The 15,680-nt window shown below is 38.3% G+C and overlaps 1 protein-coding gene across 1 annotated transcript in view; it reads right to left on the bottom strand.

The window, feature by feature from the left end:
• Window positions 1–14,486, bottom strand: part of LOC129224747 (tax1-binding protein 1 homolog) — a 96,423-nt gene extending 81,937 nt beyond the window's left edge. Inside the window, exons 1-2 of the mRNA XM_054859299.1 lie at window positions 14,411–14,486; window positions 852–1,131 (exon numbers count right to left, since the gene is read on the bottom strand). Coding sequence (XP_054715274.1) covers window positions 852–1,128 — 277 coding nt within the window. The 5' untranslated portion in view covers window positions 1,129–1,131; window positions 14,411–14,486. The remainder of the gene's footprint in view (window positions 1–851; window positions 1,132–14,410) is intronic.
• Between the last annotated feature and the right edge of the window lie 1,194 nt (window positions 14,487–15,680).

Raw genomic sequence — 15,680 nt, 5'->3', positions numbered from 1 at the left:
AACTGAATTAAAATATAATAAACATTAAAATATATTAATTATAAAACGTTTTTAGTTAGGAACATGTTGGGCTAGCTTTTATTTTCATGTCTTGGAGACATTTCCCAAATTGTTGCTAAAGTATTTTTTCAAAGTAATAAGACTTGTATTATTGCTACCCTTATGCTTGAAAAAAAAATTCTTTTAGTTTATAATTATTTGTAGCTTCCTTATTTTTTAATATATAAAGAAAAATGTTATGACAGCATTTTTTCAGACCAATAACCTGGGTATGTTTATCCACTGTTAGAAAACCCACAAAAATGAAATCTTTTAGAAGAATTAGAAAAACAACATTCTAGTATTAGCAGTGAAGTTGATGAAGACCAAACACGTGCTAATTCCTGAGAAAATATGGATGGTTCTGGTATATGATATATAGCAGAACCGATATTATACTTTTATGCTATATTATAGTGTAAAAGTAGAAGTTCTTATATGGTTTATGTAATATGTTATACTGATCTTGAAACTGCTTTTTAGTTTTAATTATAAAACAACATAAGTTAATTACAAACATAGGGTAATATTTATTATTAAAACTGTAATAGTTGTTTTTGTTGTTACATGCCCGAACCCAAAGCACACTGGTCCCATTCACAAAGCTCAAACTAACATAAAAAAAAAGTTAATCAATTGAACATTCTCAAAAAAATCTGGGATACGAGCTGTATTTCATGAAATTTATGGTGAAAACTCAACTGCTCATTTTATTTATTGACGAGATAAAAAATGAATAGCAGATGAACATGCCTAACTCCCCTATATTCTAGGAGTGGTTTTTTTTAAATAAAAAATTGAATAATACTCACTTTCAAAAATGCATCGCAGTTGCTTGCCATCTTCTTCACATTCTGTCTCACATAGCATCTTAGATGCAATGCACTGCTCCAGGCTTTCATAACCAACGCGGAAAAGGCCTACATAATCACAAGGATCTTCGTGAACATTGTCAGTGATCTGGAAACGGCAACCGACTGCACCCTCTTCCGGAGAATGATATAAATCACAGAAGATGACTTTAGCATAATCAGATTTGCTCAAATCAAACCAGCTTTGAAGAAACTCCGACTGATCCACAGAATCCATTAGCTATAGAGTGAAATAACAATGATTTAATAAAAGCTATTTTCTATTGATATCATTAGGTTGTATTGTACACTGGTGTGCAAAAATGAAGGACAAGATAGTTTTTTCAATATAACTTTGTACAAAAGCTTTCCAAATCAACACATTTATTGGGTGAGTGCAAAAGTTCGTGCGGAGTTTGTGAAAGAAAGTCATACAGTGATTAAGCAAGCAAAACTCTTTATTCAATCAATGATATATTCTCCATCGTTGTCTATAATCTTCCAACGTTCTGGCAGCATACGGATGCCCGGATCATAAAAACTGCGTGGTTTAGATTCAAAGAACGAAGACACGACGTTTTGTAAGGCATTCAAAGAGTCAAGTTTTTTTCCATTTAAATGATTTTGCAAAGACCGGAATAAGTGATAATCCGATGGTGCAATATCAGGAGAATACGGTGGATGAGTTAGGACATCCCATTTCAGGATGTTCAGTTTGCGTAGCGTCTGTCTTGAAACGTGTGGTCTAGCGTTATCTTGATGAAAGACTACGCCTTTGCGATTTGACAAACTCGGACGTTTCTGTTTGATTTCTCGGTTCAGATTAGTTAATTGACGACAGTACTTGTCCGAATCAATCGTTTGGCCGGCGGGGAGAAACTCAAAATAAATTATACCCTTGCAACCCAACCAAACACAGAGCATCACCTTCATCGGGTGCAAACTGGCCTTTGCCATTGCGTCACCATTTCACCTGCCTGTTTCCATGTGCGTTTGCGCTGAACGTTGTTGTACAGGACCCATTTTTCATCGCCCGTCACTAATCGATCCAAAAACGGCTTGTTTTTGAGCCGCCCGAGTAAAGATACGGCAGCAGAAATTCGCTGGATTTTGTTGCTCTCCGTCAACAAATGGGGCACCCATATATCAAGCTTTAAATCAAATTCAATTTTTTTTTAACGCCGAAAAGCGGTTGATCGGTCAACGTTAAGTGCTGTAGCAACTTCCTCTGTTGAAATTCGCGGAGTATTCTAAACTAAAGAACGCAAAACGTCGTCATCAATGTCGGAAGGTCGACCTGAGCGTGGCTCGTCTTCTAGCTTAAAATCTCCGCAACGAAATTTTGCGAACCATTTTTCCAGTTCGTTTAGCTGGTGCTTGATCTTGATAAACGTCTTGAATGTTTTTTACGGCTGCTGCAACATTTATTCCCTTCCGAAACTCGTAAAGCATAACATGCCGTAAATGCACTTTATCAACACTCATTTTAAAAGTAATCTTTCTCGAAGCAGTTTGTATCTGCACAAATTATTTTGATTGGAATGAAAGCTGCACATGTCACTTTTTCAACAATCTGACTTACGTAGATAGTGGCATTAATGACAACACGCCCGTTCTAACGCCATCTATTGCAACTCCGCACAAACTTTTGCACTCACCCAATAATACCGTAAGATCCCCAATACGTAAGGACATGTGTAATGTAAGCAACACTTACTAAAAGAGAAATCAGAGGGATAAAAAGCTTTATTGAAAAAGTAGCATGGAGCGCAATGCGACTGAAGGCCGAAACATCCCTGTGATGGGTGTAAAGCAAGATACATCCAGTCTTTAATAGGGGATATAATCCCCCCCCCCCCCACTGCTAGGTAGGTTTCACAGCGTCTGCCCATGCTGAGAATGAGGGTGTCAATGAGTTGTTGAGGCATTGCTGCCCATTTGTCTTGCAGTGTCCATCGAAGCTCCCGAATCGTTACTGGTGGTAAGGTACGAGCTGCCAAGCATCTGCCTAGAAAATCCCATACATGCTCGATGGGTTTGAGATCCGGAGATCATGCCGGCCAATCCATACGTTCAATATCCTCACCCTCTAAGAGCTGTTCGGCAGCTACTGTGCGATGACATGGTGCATTGTCGTCCATGAAAAGGAACTGCGGACTCATAGCGCCTATAAAAAGATGCACATATGGAAGAAGAATCTCATTACAATAACGGGTCCCGTTGACTGAACCTGCGTCGAAGATGTGAAGGTCTGTACGACTACCAAGCATGATGCCTCCCCAAATGAGAACACCGCGACCTCCATACCTGTCTCTTTCAATGATGTTCGAGGGATGATTGCGGCTTCAACGCTCTCTCTAGATGAGTATGCGATGAGAATCGTTACTCAGACTGAATCTGCTCTCATCTGTAAAGAGTACTCGTCCCCATTCATTGTCTCTCCAATTCCGGTATTCCCGGCACCACAGAGAACGCCTTCTCCGATGGACAGACGTTTAGAGGTACACACCGTATAGGGCGTCGTGCAAACAGACCACCACCGTGCAGTCTTCTGGCCACGGTAAAACGCGATATCGGTCGTCCAGTCGCCTGTGTCATGTGTCTAACGATTTCTCCCGCTGTCTGCCGCCTGTTTCTTCTGGCCTGTAAGACAATATACCAGTCATCTGCGGGTGTGGTTTCTCGTGGGTGACCACTACTGAACCCCCGGATAGCTGTTCCTGTAGTATGAAATTGTCTCCAAAATCGTGAAACGATGCTGTGAGCAATTCCGAACTCTGCGGCCACACTTGTCACACTGCGGCCTTCCTCCAACTTCCCAATGATCCGACCTCAGGTAAAAGCATCCAGATGTCGTCTAACAGATTGATTATTCGCCATTTCTCGCTGAAGCAGCAACTCGGTGTGATTTTAACTGCTATACGGCGTGCAATCTCTTTGCCAGAAATACTGATCTTACACCGACAACATGCTTTATACTACTCAGACACTCCCCCATTACGTCTGCCTGCATATCTGCGCATGTGCTACCGTACATCACCTTACTTAATCTCCTGATTGGTCTTTCTGTCCGCTCTGCCTCTTTGTTCAGCTTATATGCTAATTTTTCGACTTCGTCCTTAATTTTTGCACACCAGTGTATTTCATAAATGTAGACTGTATTAAAAAATGGGGCAAAAAAGGTAAGTACAGAAAATGTGAAATTTTTATATTATTAAATGGCTTTTTGCCACAAACAAAATTTATAAAATGCATAAAAATACTTTTTCTTAAAAAATAAAACAACGTTAAAAGCACAAATGTGCAGGAACACTGCAGACACATGTTTCAGCATAACAATGAATCAGGGTTGGCAAGGTCAAGGGTTTTAGACACTATGGTAAAAACCACGGTAAAAACCCTGGTTTTTACCGTCCTGTCCAAAACCCTTGTGTCCAAAATTGTTCGAAAGTGTCCAAAACTATATTTTTAGAGAAATTGCATTTTGTGAGAAAACATCAAAAAACAGAATAAAATGAATCCAAGTAAAGTTTTATATTGAACATTTATTCAATGTGAACATACAACTTATTTATGCCACTGATTTTAATCTAGTTGTAGAAGTTGAATATTTGATTTAAATTTAAATTTGTATGCATGAGTTTATTTTATTTATTATTATTATTATTACTATTTTTTTTTCATAATGGTAATCAAATTTACTTATGCTTGTGCATATGGTCAAATGAAAGCAGAGTTGGCAAGGCTTTTACCATCCGGTTCAAAACTCTTGTGTCCAAAAGTGTCCAAAACTATTTTTTGAAAAACCATATTGTGTGAGAAAATATCAAAAACAGAACAAACTGTGTCAAAATTATGTTTTTTTTTTTTTTTGACTATTTAAAATATTTATTTAATGTGAACATTCAAGTATAAATATATATATAGCTTATATATACAGCAGATTTTAATCTAGTTATGTAGAAATTAAATTCTTCTTTAAATATTTCAATTTGTATGCATGAGTTTTTTCTCTTTTTGTTTCCATAAACCAAATTTTTCGACATTTATGCATGTGTCGAAAGATTGTGTTCAAAATATAGTGCAATAATTGACTTAAATGCAATAAATGATTTTTTTTTTTTTTTTGTTGTTACAGATTGTATTATATTAAAAACTAGAGGACCGACAGACGTTGTTCTGTTCAAACTTTGTAGATAGAAAAGTTAAAAAATTTCAACAAACTATTAAATGTTTGAACCTTTTTCTTCAGAAACAAAAAATTAGTAAAAAAGAAATGTTTTAAGCTGCTTGGTGTCAGAATGCGTATATTTATTACAACTTGATTTATCTAATGCCCACTGAGCAGTTGTTTTATTAACTACTTTTTCTTGCATACTTGAAAGATCTTCATCATAGATTGTATGATTTTTTTCCTTCAGCCATACTCAAAGGATAAAAATTGTCCTCAGATATTAAGTGTAAAAAATTAACTACCCACCTAAAATAAACGACAAATCCCGCTTCAACGTCCTCCATATGAAAAAGAATAAAACAATTTGAAGGATATCGTTTAAAAAAAAGATAAAGGTAAAAACAGTTCCCTGAATAAGCGAAAACTACTCCCCCCCCCTTCCCGACGTAAAATGAACATTCTTCAACTAACATGACTAAACACTCTTTAAAAACCAAAAACAATTCTTTGCAATTTGAAACATTTTGCCAAATAAACAAAAAATACTATAAATTACATTAACAGTAGTTTTAAAATGCAAACAAATGATCCCGCAACTCTATTGTTTGTGGCCAAAGTCATCAAGTCACTACGTTCCTGTAATCCAGTCGATCAGTGAGCGAAACGAACTCTGACCGGTTAGCGGTCTGATCTTTTGAACGAAAACTTTAAAATCTCGCTGTCTCTATCTGAGCATTTGTCTCACTTACTATCTTTCCTTGCGTACTTGAATAACCTTCATATATTGCCTAATTTGATCTTTCCGCCAAGGATAAAAATCTTCCACTGCACTGATCTTTTGTTGTAATTTATCTTGACTAAAATAAAATTTGTTTGGTCTTTAAATCCCACCATCTTTTCCTTTAATAACTGATTAGTTTTTAATCCTTGCCATTGGTGCCAAAACTCAGATGGATTTGAGCCGTGAAACAAATGTTGCTAGGTACGATACTTTCTGATCATTTGGTTAGTGTAAGAAACCCAATTTCTTCCAGTACTTAACTTTAAAATATTATATTACTAAAATCGTCGCTTTCAAGAAGTGAAGGCTTCACTCTCTCTCTCTCTCTCTACGTATTATCTATTCTCAATTTACATGTCACAGTAGGAAATTTCATTACAAAAAGCAGAGCTGGCATTCTTATTGTCTTTTGGCAACGGGTTAAATATTTATTTCAATTCTCGCTCAACAATAGGTTAAAATAAATATTGTTACAAATTCTGTAAATAGTAATTATTGTAGGAACGTAACCTGTAAATAGTTTCCCGTAATGAATATACAACCCCTTTTTCATATGGCTAAAGTATACAACCCCCTATTCTTTTTTTCTTATTTCATTCACTGATTTTATCAATGGAAGTGTAGTTGTAAAACGGTCTACGTATTTCTGGAAGCAGAAAGAATGTTGTGGAAAATTCTTCGATGTTTATAAAAGCCGTTAGCGATGGAAAAACAGTGGAGTTTCGATTCAGATTTCGAACTGAGTGTGTGTATTAGCTCTGTTTCTAGCGAGGCATTTCGCTGTGTTGTTTTCGTATTTGGAAGTAAATACGTGTGTAAACGTTGAGTTTACGGTGTTGCGTGATAATTGCTTAATTGCTGATGAATAATTTTGCAGTTGTTGACGATCTTTCCTGTACATAGTGTAAATAAATTTCCTGTGCTTTTATCAAGAACTGTGTCTTCATTTCAAGAAAGTGGAAGTCGCACCGAATCCGTTACAATTGGCGCCCAACGTGGGGCTTCTTCTGGACTTTCTTGGAGTAAGTGTGACTTTGGACATTTTTTTTCATAAAGACTGTTTGAATTTATAGACTTTGTTTTTATGGTGATTACTCGCGCAATGGATGACCAATTAAAACAACTTCTGGAAGCAATTAATGCTGTGAAAAGTGACTTGACCGAAAGTTTGGCTGCTAATCAAGAACAATTAAAAAATGATATGGCAGCTAATCAAGAACAATTAAAAAATGATATGGCAGCTAATCAAGAACAATTAAAAAATGATATGGCGGCTAATCAAAACCAATTGAAAAGTGATTTAACGGTGCTGAAAAATGACCTAGTTTCTAACCAAGAGGAAATTAAAAACGATCTTACTTCGGTAAAGACTGTGATGGAAAATAAATTTAATGAGATAGAGCATCGAGTTGATGCTATTGAAGGAAAGTTTGAGGCAGTTGAAGGCCGATTCATCGCAGTGGAAAATAAAATGGAAGAGAAATTTGAAGAAAAATTAAGTTCCGTTGAAGGCCGATGCAATGCTGTAGAAAATAAACTGGAAGAAGAAGATAGAAAATTTCATCAACTTAAAGAAGACATCTTTAAAGACCTGGAAAGGAGATTGGCGATCGCGGAAAGCAGCTCTGTACAGTTTGGCGCTCCCACATCGGTTGCTCGACCGTCCATTAAACTTGCCACATTTGATGGGAAAACTTCGTGGCAGGTTTACAAAACTCAATTCATGATAGTGGCGGAAGCGAACGGATGGGACTCTGCTACCAAGGCCTGTCATCTTGCAGCATCCCTGAGAAGTGACGCAGCGGACATTCTTCGGACCCTTCCGGACAGCCAGCGCCTGGATTTCGCCGCCCTCACATCTGCGTTGGAGCTTCGCTTCGGTGAGAAGTGCCAGAAAGACTTCAGCCGACTCCAGTTGAAGTCCCGTTTCCAGAAAACTGGGGAAACCCTGCAAGAGCTAGCGGCGGACGTCGAGAGACTGTCTCATCTTGCTTTTTGCGACTGCCCGGCGGATGTTCGAGACAACCTGGCACTCAACTACTACATCGACGGGGTTCGAGATCCGGAAATCCAGAAAGCTCTACGGATGGCGGATGTCAAAGACCTGAATTCTGCCGTTGTGTATGCGATGAGATACGAGGCCGCCCAAGAAGCAACCCGTGTGGATCGCCATCTAATCCGGACTCAGGAAGCTGATGAGTCTGATTCCAGGTCGTCCCACCTCGCTGAACTTGAGAGACAACTCGGTGACTTGACAAGACATCTGAGCAGCATAACAGCCCAAAAGAAACAAGAGCAGAAGTGCTGGAAATGCGGTAGTGAAGGACACCTGCGAAGGAGTTGTCCGGCTCGCCAAGCTACGCGAGGGAAGGAAATCACCACCACTAAAGCTCTGCAGATTTCCTCTTCTAGTAGTGGCAGTGATGGACTTTTCATTTACGCACATGTAAATGGGAACCCCTGCAGACTGATTGTGGACACTGGAGCCAATGTGACAATCATTAGGACAGATGTGGCTCGTGAATTTGGATTGAAACTGCTGTGGACCTCGCCACGCGTAAGTCTCCAGACGGTGACAGGTGACAAAATTGAGATTGACGGTAAAGTGGACTTGGAAATAGTGTTTGGGAATGCCACCTACCATCATACGGCATTCGTCGCTAATATCACGGACCCCTTCATTCTCGGATTGGACTTTTTAAAGAAATATGACTTCACTCTCGACTTCAAGACTAATGAGCTGCACTCGATGAGAGAAGACATAGCTGTTTTCCCCGCAGAAAGTGATGTAAAATCCGCTCATCAAATAATAGCCCGAACAGATTTATCGATTCCCTCAAGGTCAGAATCATTAATACCTGGCTCCATTGAAGAAACCAATAGTTTTCGATTTGGACTCATTGAATACCCTAACCTAAGCAATAGCCTAAAAGGAGTGCTGGTAGCATCTACGCTTGTGGACCTTTCTAAGGATGTAATTCCCGTGAGAGTCGCCAACGTGAGTGAAAGGCCAAGGAATATCCGGAAAGGTGAAGTGTTAGCAACTTGTACTCCAGTAAACTGCATCATTAGAAGAATCAATTCCCCTGAGACTGTGTCTTCTGAGTCCTTGACGTCGAAGTTAATTGGGAGTGCGCCATTATCGAAAGATCAAAGAACTGCTGCGGAACAATTGGTGGACGACTTCAAGCATCTGTTTTCATCTACATCGGAGGATGTTGGCCGTACGAATTTAACGCAGCATAGGATTTACACTGGAGAACACCTCCCTATTAAACAGCATCCAAGACGACTACCGTTCGCCAAGAAGGAAGAGGTTGAGACCCTCCTGAAAGAGATGAAGGAGAATGATGTAATCGAACCTTCATCCAGTCCTTGGGCCTCTCCCATCGTCTTGGTCCGAAAGAAAGATGGCTCCACCAGATTTTGTGTCGATTACCGACGACTGAATGAAATCACCAAGAAAGACAGTTACCCTCTTCCACGGATAGACGACACCTTGGACACTCTTTCCGGACACAAGTGGTTTTCGACCCTGGACTTGAAGAGCGGCTACTGGCAGGTTGAAATACACCCTGACGACCGAGAGAAGACAGCGTTTACAACTGGACAAGGCTTGTGGCAGTTTAAAGTTATGCCCTTCGGCCTCTGCAATGCACCAGCTACGTTCGAGCGTCTTATGGAGACAGTGTTAAGAGGACTTTCCTACGAATCCTGTCTGGTCTATTTAGACGATATCATCATCGTGGGACGCAGTTTCGAAGAACATCTGGCAAATCTTAGGAAGGTGCTGCAAAAGCTTAAGGAAGCCAATCTGAAGTTAAGCCCGTCCAAATGTAATTTGTTCCGCCGGGAAGTGAACTACCTTGGTCACATCATCTCTTCTGAGGGTGTACAAACCGATCCAGAAAAGGTGTCTGCTGTCAAGAGTTGGAGTCGTCCCGAAAACATCCATCAGCTGCGAAGTTTCCTGGGGCTCTGCACGTACTATAGGAAGTTTGTGAAGGGTTTTTCCAACATTGCACGACCTTTGCATAAGCTGACGGAGAGCAAGCAAAAGTTTGAATGGTCCAAAGAATGCGAAGATGCATTTCTACGACTGAAGGAGGCTTTAACATCAACGCCTATCCTCGCCTATCCTCAGCCTGAAAAATCCTTCATCCTGGACACTGATGCGAGCAACGAGGGCATCGGAGCTGTTTTATCCCAAGAAATTGACGGAAATGAACATGTCATCGCTTATTGGAGCAAATGCTTATCGAAGTCGGAGCGAAATTACTGCGTCACCAGAAAGGAGTTACTGGCCATAGTGAAAGCTGTAGAACACTTCCATCATTACCTCTACGGCCGAAAATTTCTGCTTCGGACAGATCATGCCTCATTAACTTGGCTTTTGAACTTCAAAAATCCGGAAGGTCAGATAGCCAGATGGATACAGCGGCTCCAGAATATGACATGGAGATCAAGCATCGAAAAGGGTTATCTCACAGTAATGCTGACGCTTTATCAAGGAGACCTTGTCCTGAGAACTGCCACTATTGTTCCCGAATCGAGAAACAGTATGGAACGACTAGCCCTACCGCCTATCAGGTGACAGTGACTCCAACATCATCAGAACCTGATCCATGGAGTGATGACCAAGTTCGAAAAGATCAACTTGAAGACCCCGACATAAAACCAATTTTAGAGTTCATGGAAAGTGACAGTCGACGCCCTAGCTGGCAGGACGTTTCCATCTTCAGTCCTGCAACAAAAAGATACTGGGCTTTATGGAACTCACTCCATTTACGGAACGGCGTGCTACACCGGAAATGGGAATCTGACGACGGCAAGACATCTAGGTGGCAGTTACTACTTCCTCGATCCAGGATTTCAGATGTTCTGAAAGAAATACATAGTAGTGCGACTGGAGGACATTTTGGTGTCTTGAAAACTCTCAATAAAGTTCGGGAACGCTTCTTCTGGAGCAAGGCGAAGGATGACGTGGAGAAGTGGTGCCATTCTTGTGACGCCTGTGCTGCTCGTAAAGGACCGAAGAAAAGAAGCAGAGGGAAGCTACATCTGTACAACGTTGGAGCTCCTTTCGAACGAATTGGGATCGACATCCTGGGTCCTCTACCAAGAACTGCTGATGGGAACAAATACATTCTTGTTTCCATCGACTACTTCACCAAATGGCCGGAAGCATATCCCATTCCAGATCAAGAGGCTACCACCGTAGCAGAGACTCTAGTCCAACATTGGATCTCGAGATACGGAACACCTTTGCAGATTCATTCCGATCAAGGGAGGAATTTCATCTCTGCTGTGTTTAAGGGCCTATGTCAAATTTTCGGAATTGAGAAAACTAGGACAACACCACTACACCCACAATCGGACGGCATGGTGGAGAGATTTAACCGCACAATCCTGAATAATCTCTCGCTTATGGTATCCAGAAATCAACAGGATTGGGACAAGAAGCTACCTTTGTTCCTGCTGGCCTACCGTAGTGCTGTCCACGAGACTACCGGATATGCCCCATCTCAGATGCTCTTCGGACGAGAGCTTCGGCTACCTTGTGATCTCGTCTTCGGTCGTCCTCCGGATGCGCCTTCATCGCCTGAGGAGTACATCCAGGATCTCCAGGCCCGGTTGGAAGACGTTCATAACTTCGCACGAGAGCGAATCAACATCGCGGCGGAGAAGATGAAGACCAGATACGACACAAGGTCTACTGGACATGAATTCAACGAAGGCGACAAGGTTTGGTTATGGAATCCCATCCGACGGAAAGGTCTGTCACCCAAATTGCAGTCGCATTGGGATGGACCCTACAAAGTCCTTAACCGACTGAATGACGTCGTAGTGAGGATCCAAAAATCACCTAATGCAAAACCTAGGGTTGTACATTATGATCGGTTAGCCCCATACTATGGCCATAGTTCATGAGTATTACGTAAACAACCATGGTTGATAACATAAAAGTTGTAGATAATTAATTTTTGCTTTTAATGTTTAGTAATATTTCTTGTTATTATTGTGTTTTCTGTATCTGTTAGTTATTAATTAATGTGTATATTTGTAAACTTGTGATAGAAGTTTGGCACCCTTTCTGGGGATTGTACTGCCCGGGACGTGCAGTCCATAGGAAGGGGGCAATGTTACAAATTCTGTAAATAGTAATTATTGTAGGAACGTAACCTGTAAATAGTTTCCCGTAATGAATATACAACCCCTTTTTCATATGGCTAAAGTATACAACCCCCTATTCTTTTTTTCTTATTTCATTCACTGATTTTATCAATGGAAGTGTAGTTGTAAAACGGTCTACGTATTTCTGGAAGCAGAAAGAATGTTGTGGAAAATTCTTCGATGTTTATAAAAGCCGTTAGCGATGGAAAAACAGTGGAGTTTCGATTCAGATTTCGAACTGAGTGTGTGTATTAGCTCTGTTTCTAGCGAGGCATTTCGCTGTGTTGTTTTCGTATTTGGAAGTAAATACGTGTGTAAACGTTGAGTTTACGGTGTTGCGTGATAATTGCTTAATTGCTGATGAATAATTTTGCAGTTGTTGACGATCTTTCCTGTACATAGTGTAAATAAATTTCCTGTACTTTTATCAAGAACTGTGTCTTCATTTCAAGAAAGTGGAAGTCGCACCGAATCCGTTACAATATTAATCATTTGGGAGATATAACCATCCAATGTTTAAATTAATTAATTAACAAAAACGTTTCCGATACGATCCATCGCAATTCGAAACCATGCTTGCTACAACTTAATTATACATGAAAAATTTGATCAAAATCGGCCCAGCCGTTTAAAAGGCTTATGGTGACAAACGTCCGCACAGAAGATTTTTAAATATTAAGATATGAACTAAAAAAAGAATTGCACAAGTTTTAAAAGATAAGTTGTGTTTAATCATTAATTTCTTGTTCTTTAATCTATGATTTAAAAATAACTTTCATTAAAACATCACGCAAAATTTATTTGCAAAAATAAATTAAAACCATTAAAAAAATGAAGCTTTTTAAAAAATATTATACATTTAATAACATTCCTTTGAGTTATAAATGGAACTGAAATTAGTTGTCTTGGTAGCAATGTGAATTTCCTTTTATGGCTCTACCAACTGTTATAAAAGAAAGTTTTATGTGATAGAGTTATTGGCATTTTATTTTAAGTAAAATATTTTTTAAATAAACATTTTGGAGAAAAGTGTTATCAAATACTCATTAATATTTATATTTATGCATTACAAATATTGTAGTAAATACAAATTGATTAGATTACACCCCTTCAGCTTTAGCATTGTTTTGGACAGTTTTGGACGGTAAAAACCACCTGTCCTGTCCTAAACCAGTTTTGGACAGTCCAAAACCCAACCCTGCAAGGAATGCTTTTTTCAATGCACAAAATGTGAGCTTTTGGATTTAAAGACATTCAACAAAAGTTGAATTTTTTATATTCAATAGCTCACATTTTATTCACTAAAAAAGATGCAGCTTGTAATGCAGAAACACGTGTCTGCTGTGCTCCTGCACATTTGTGCTTTTAATGTTGTTTCATTTGCTTTCGAAAATGATTTACCTTTGGTGAACTAGAAGTATATAGATTGATATAATTTGTTTTACATAATTACAACTTGATTAATAATGCATTTTATTTATTTTTAATTTAAAAAATAACTTATTTGTAAAATTATTGACACAAACAAAATCTTTTAAATAATGAGTAGTTAAATTTCAGCTGGAATTTTAATTTTAAAAACTATTATTTGGACATGGAGGTGTATACTACTATTCCGAGTTCAAAATTCGTCACGTATGTGTCAGTGGTTCTTCTTAAAACATAATTGAAACTGGGTACTCAGCTGAGTAGTGAAAGGTCGAGTACTCGGCCAAAGTGCCACTGGGTACCTCTCTAATCTAGGTAATGTATGACTTCTTCACTGAACTTTTTTCGAAATTTCACGAAATTAAAAGTACTTTCAAAATATTAATTACCATTCCAACAAAGTAATAATAATAACCAAAAAAGAGATATTTACAAAAGAATCCTGGACACAAAATAATGAGAAAAGCGTATAATTTTTGCCAGCTTCGATGAGCATACTATTTTTGAATAAGAAATTAGTGTAAGCAAAATTAAGCTGAAATTATTTAAAGAAATTAAATTTTAAGAGAAGAAATCCTTTTTCTTTCAATATTATTTTTCCATACAACAATTGAACTTAGTTAAATGTTTCCTTTTACTTGAAAAGAATAAGATAAAAATTTGAAGAATATAAAAAGTAATGAAATTGCTATAATTTTAAAATACATACATGAAATAACATAAAAGTATCGATTACATTCCAAGTTGTACAGTACAAAGCAGTAAACAAGTGTTTATATTCAATTTTTCAGAGTCGTAAAATTACATCAACAAAAAATATTTTGAAAGGAAAGTCATGTAACTAAAGGATGACGTGACGCAAGTTCTAAAAACGTCAAATGAAAATGCAGATCCTTTTTCACTAAAAATTTAATTCATTCCATTGGAGAGAAAACATTATGTACAATTTGGATACCAACTTACTTCAATATTAGTTTAAAAGTCCAACACAAAAATATTTAATGGCTTCGATCATAAGCGAAACCAGACCAAAATAAACAGTGTAGAATGCAATACAAAAAGAGAAACCAATACTTCAACTTTGATTAATCGGTTTAAATTTCATAGCAGCCACCAGAAACGCTGCAGTAGAGGTATAGACTAGAAAGAATCAATTTTTTAAATAGCCTATTGCTCTTTCTTATGATTATTAAAAATTACAAAAGAATTCATTTAAAATTTTACGGAATTTTTTTGTTAACTTCAATCATTACTTTGGGAAGATGAAGCAAATGAGAACAAAAGCACGTGACATAAATGGGTGATCAATTTATGTGACGTCAGATGCACAGATGGCGCTTTTTGGTAGCTAAGTTCGTCTCGGCAGCACATGGAATCAATTTCTCGCTGTGTTTTGATCAGTAGCGCATTTTAGGGGGAGGGGCATCAGCCGAAAAGAGGATAAATTCATTTAACTATTTCATTTATTATTTTTAAGTTTTTTTTTTTTTTTTAGTTTTTTGAAAGGAGCACAAAACACATAAAGAGTGCGTTCGACGAGCACGACCGAGAGCGACCGGTTAGTTAATCACGTGACAGCTAATGATCACGTTCTCCAATCAACCAATCAACTGCTTAGAATGGTAACCGCTGCGGTTACCGATTGATCATAGAACGCCGCGGTTAGTAACTGGTTACTTACCGGTAGACCGGTGAGCTTCGTCGAACGCAACCAAAGCATATTTTGAATAATTCAGAGCTGCGAAATTCGGAACTCCAGCGCTCGAATACGCTACCTTGCGGTGATTTATAAAACTGCGAATGCAACTAAAACTTTGCCACGTTGCGTTCCATGTGTGTCTGTTGACGTAAACACAGGCAGTTTGTTCCGAGTATTTATTAACGCAATCGATGTGTCTTAGTTTGCTTTCAGCTACAGAAATTAATTCGTCCCTTAGTAGTATTCTCGAGCTCCTCAAAATAATGTTAGTTTTCATTATTTCCCTAATAATAGGTGAAAGCGAAAATTCTGGATTAACAAACTTGGATAACGTTATACAAGGTAAAAAATTTTATTGTTTTGTATGAATTTGTAAGAATATGGGAGTTTTTTTAATCTTAAATTAATTAAACTTACCATATTTTACTGCAGCATTTAGTTGGAATGGACAGTATGCAAAATATTTTCTTGAATATATTATCGTAGAACAAAATGAATAACCGAGAAAGAATTTACTTTATTCCTTTTATTCTC

This window comes from Uloborus diversus, chromosome 1, assembly GCF_026930045.1.
Source record: "Uloborus diversus isolate 005 chromosome 1, Udiv.v.3.1, whole genome shotgun sequence".
Classification (NCBI taxonomy): Eukaryota; Metazoa; Arthropoda; class Arachnida; order Araneae; family Uloboridae; genus Uloborus; species Uloborus diversus.
This window is presented reverse-complemented; position numbering and strand designations above follow the sequence as displayed.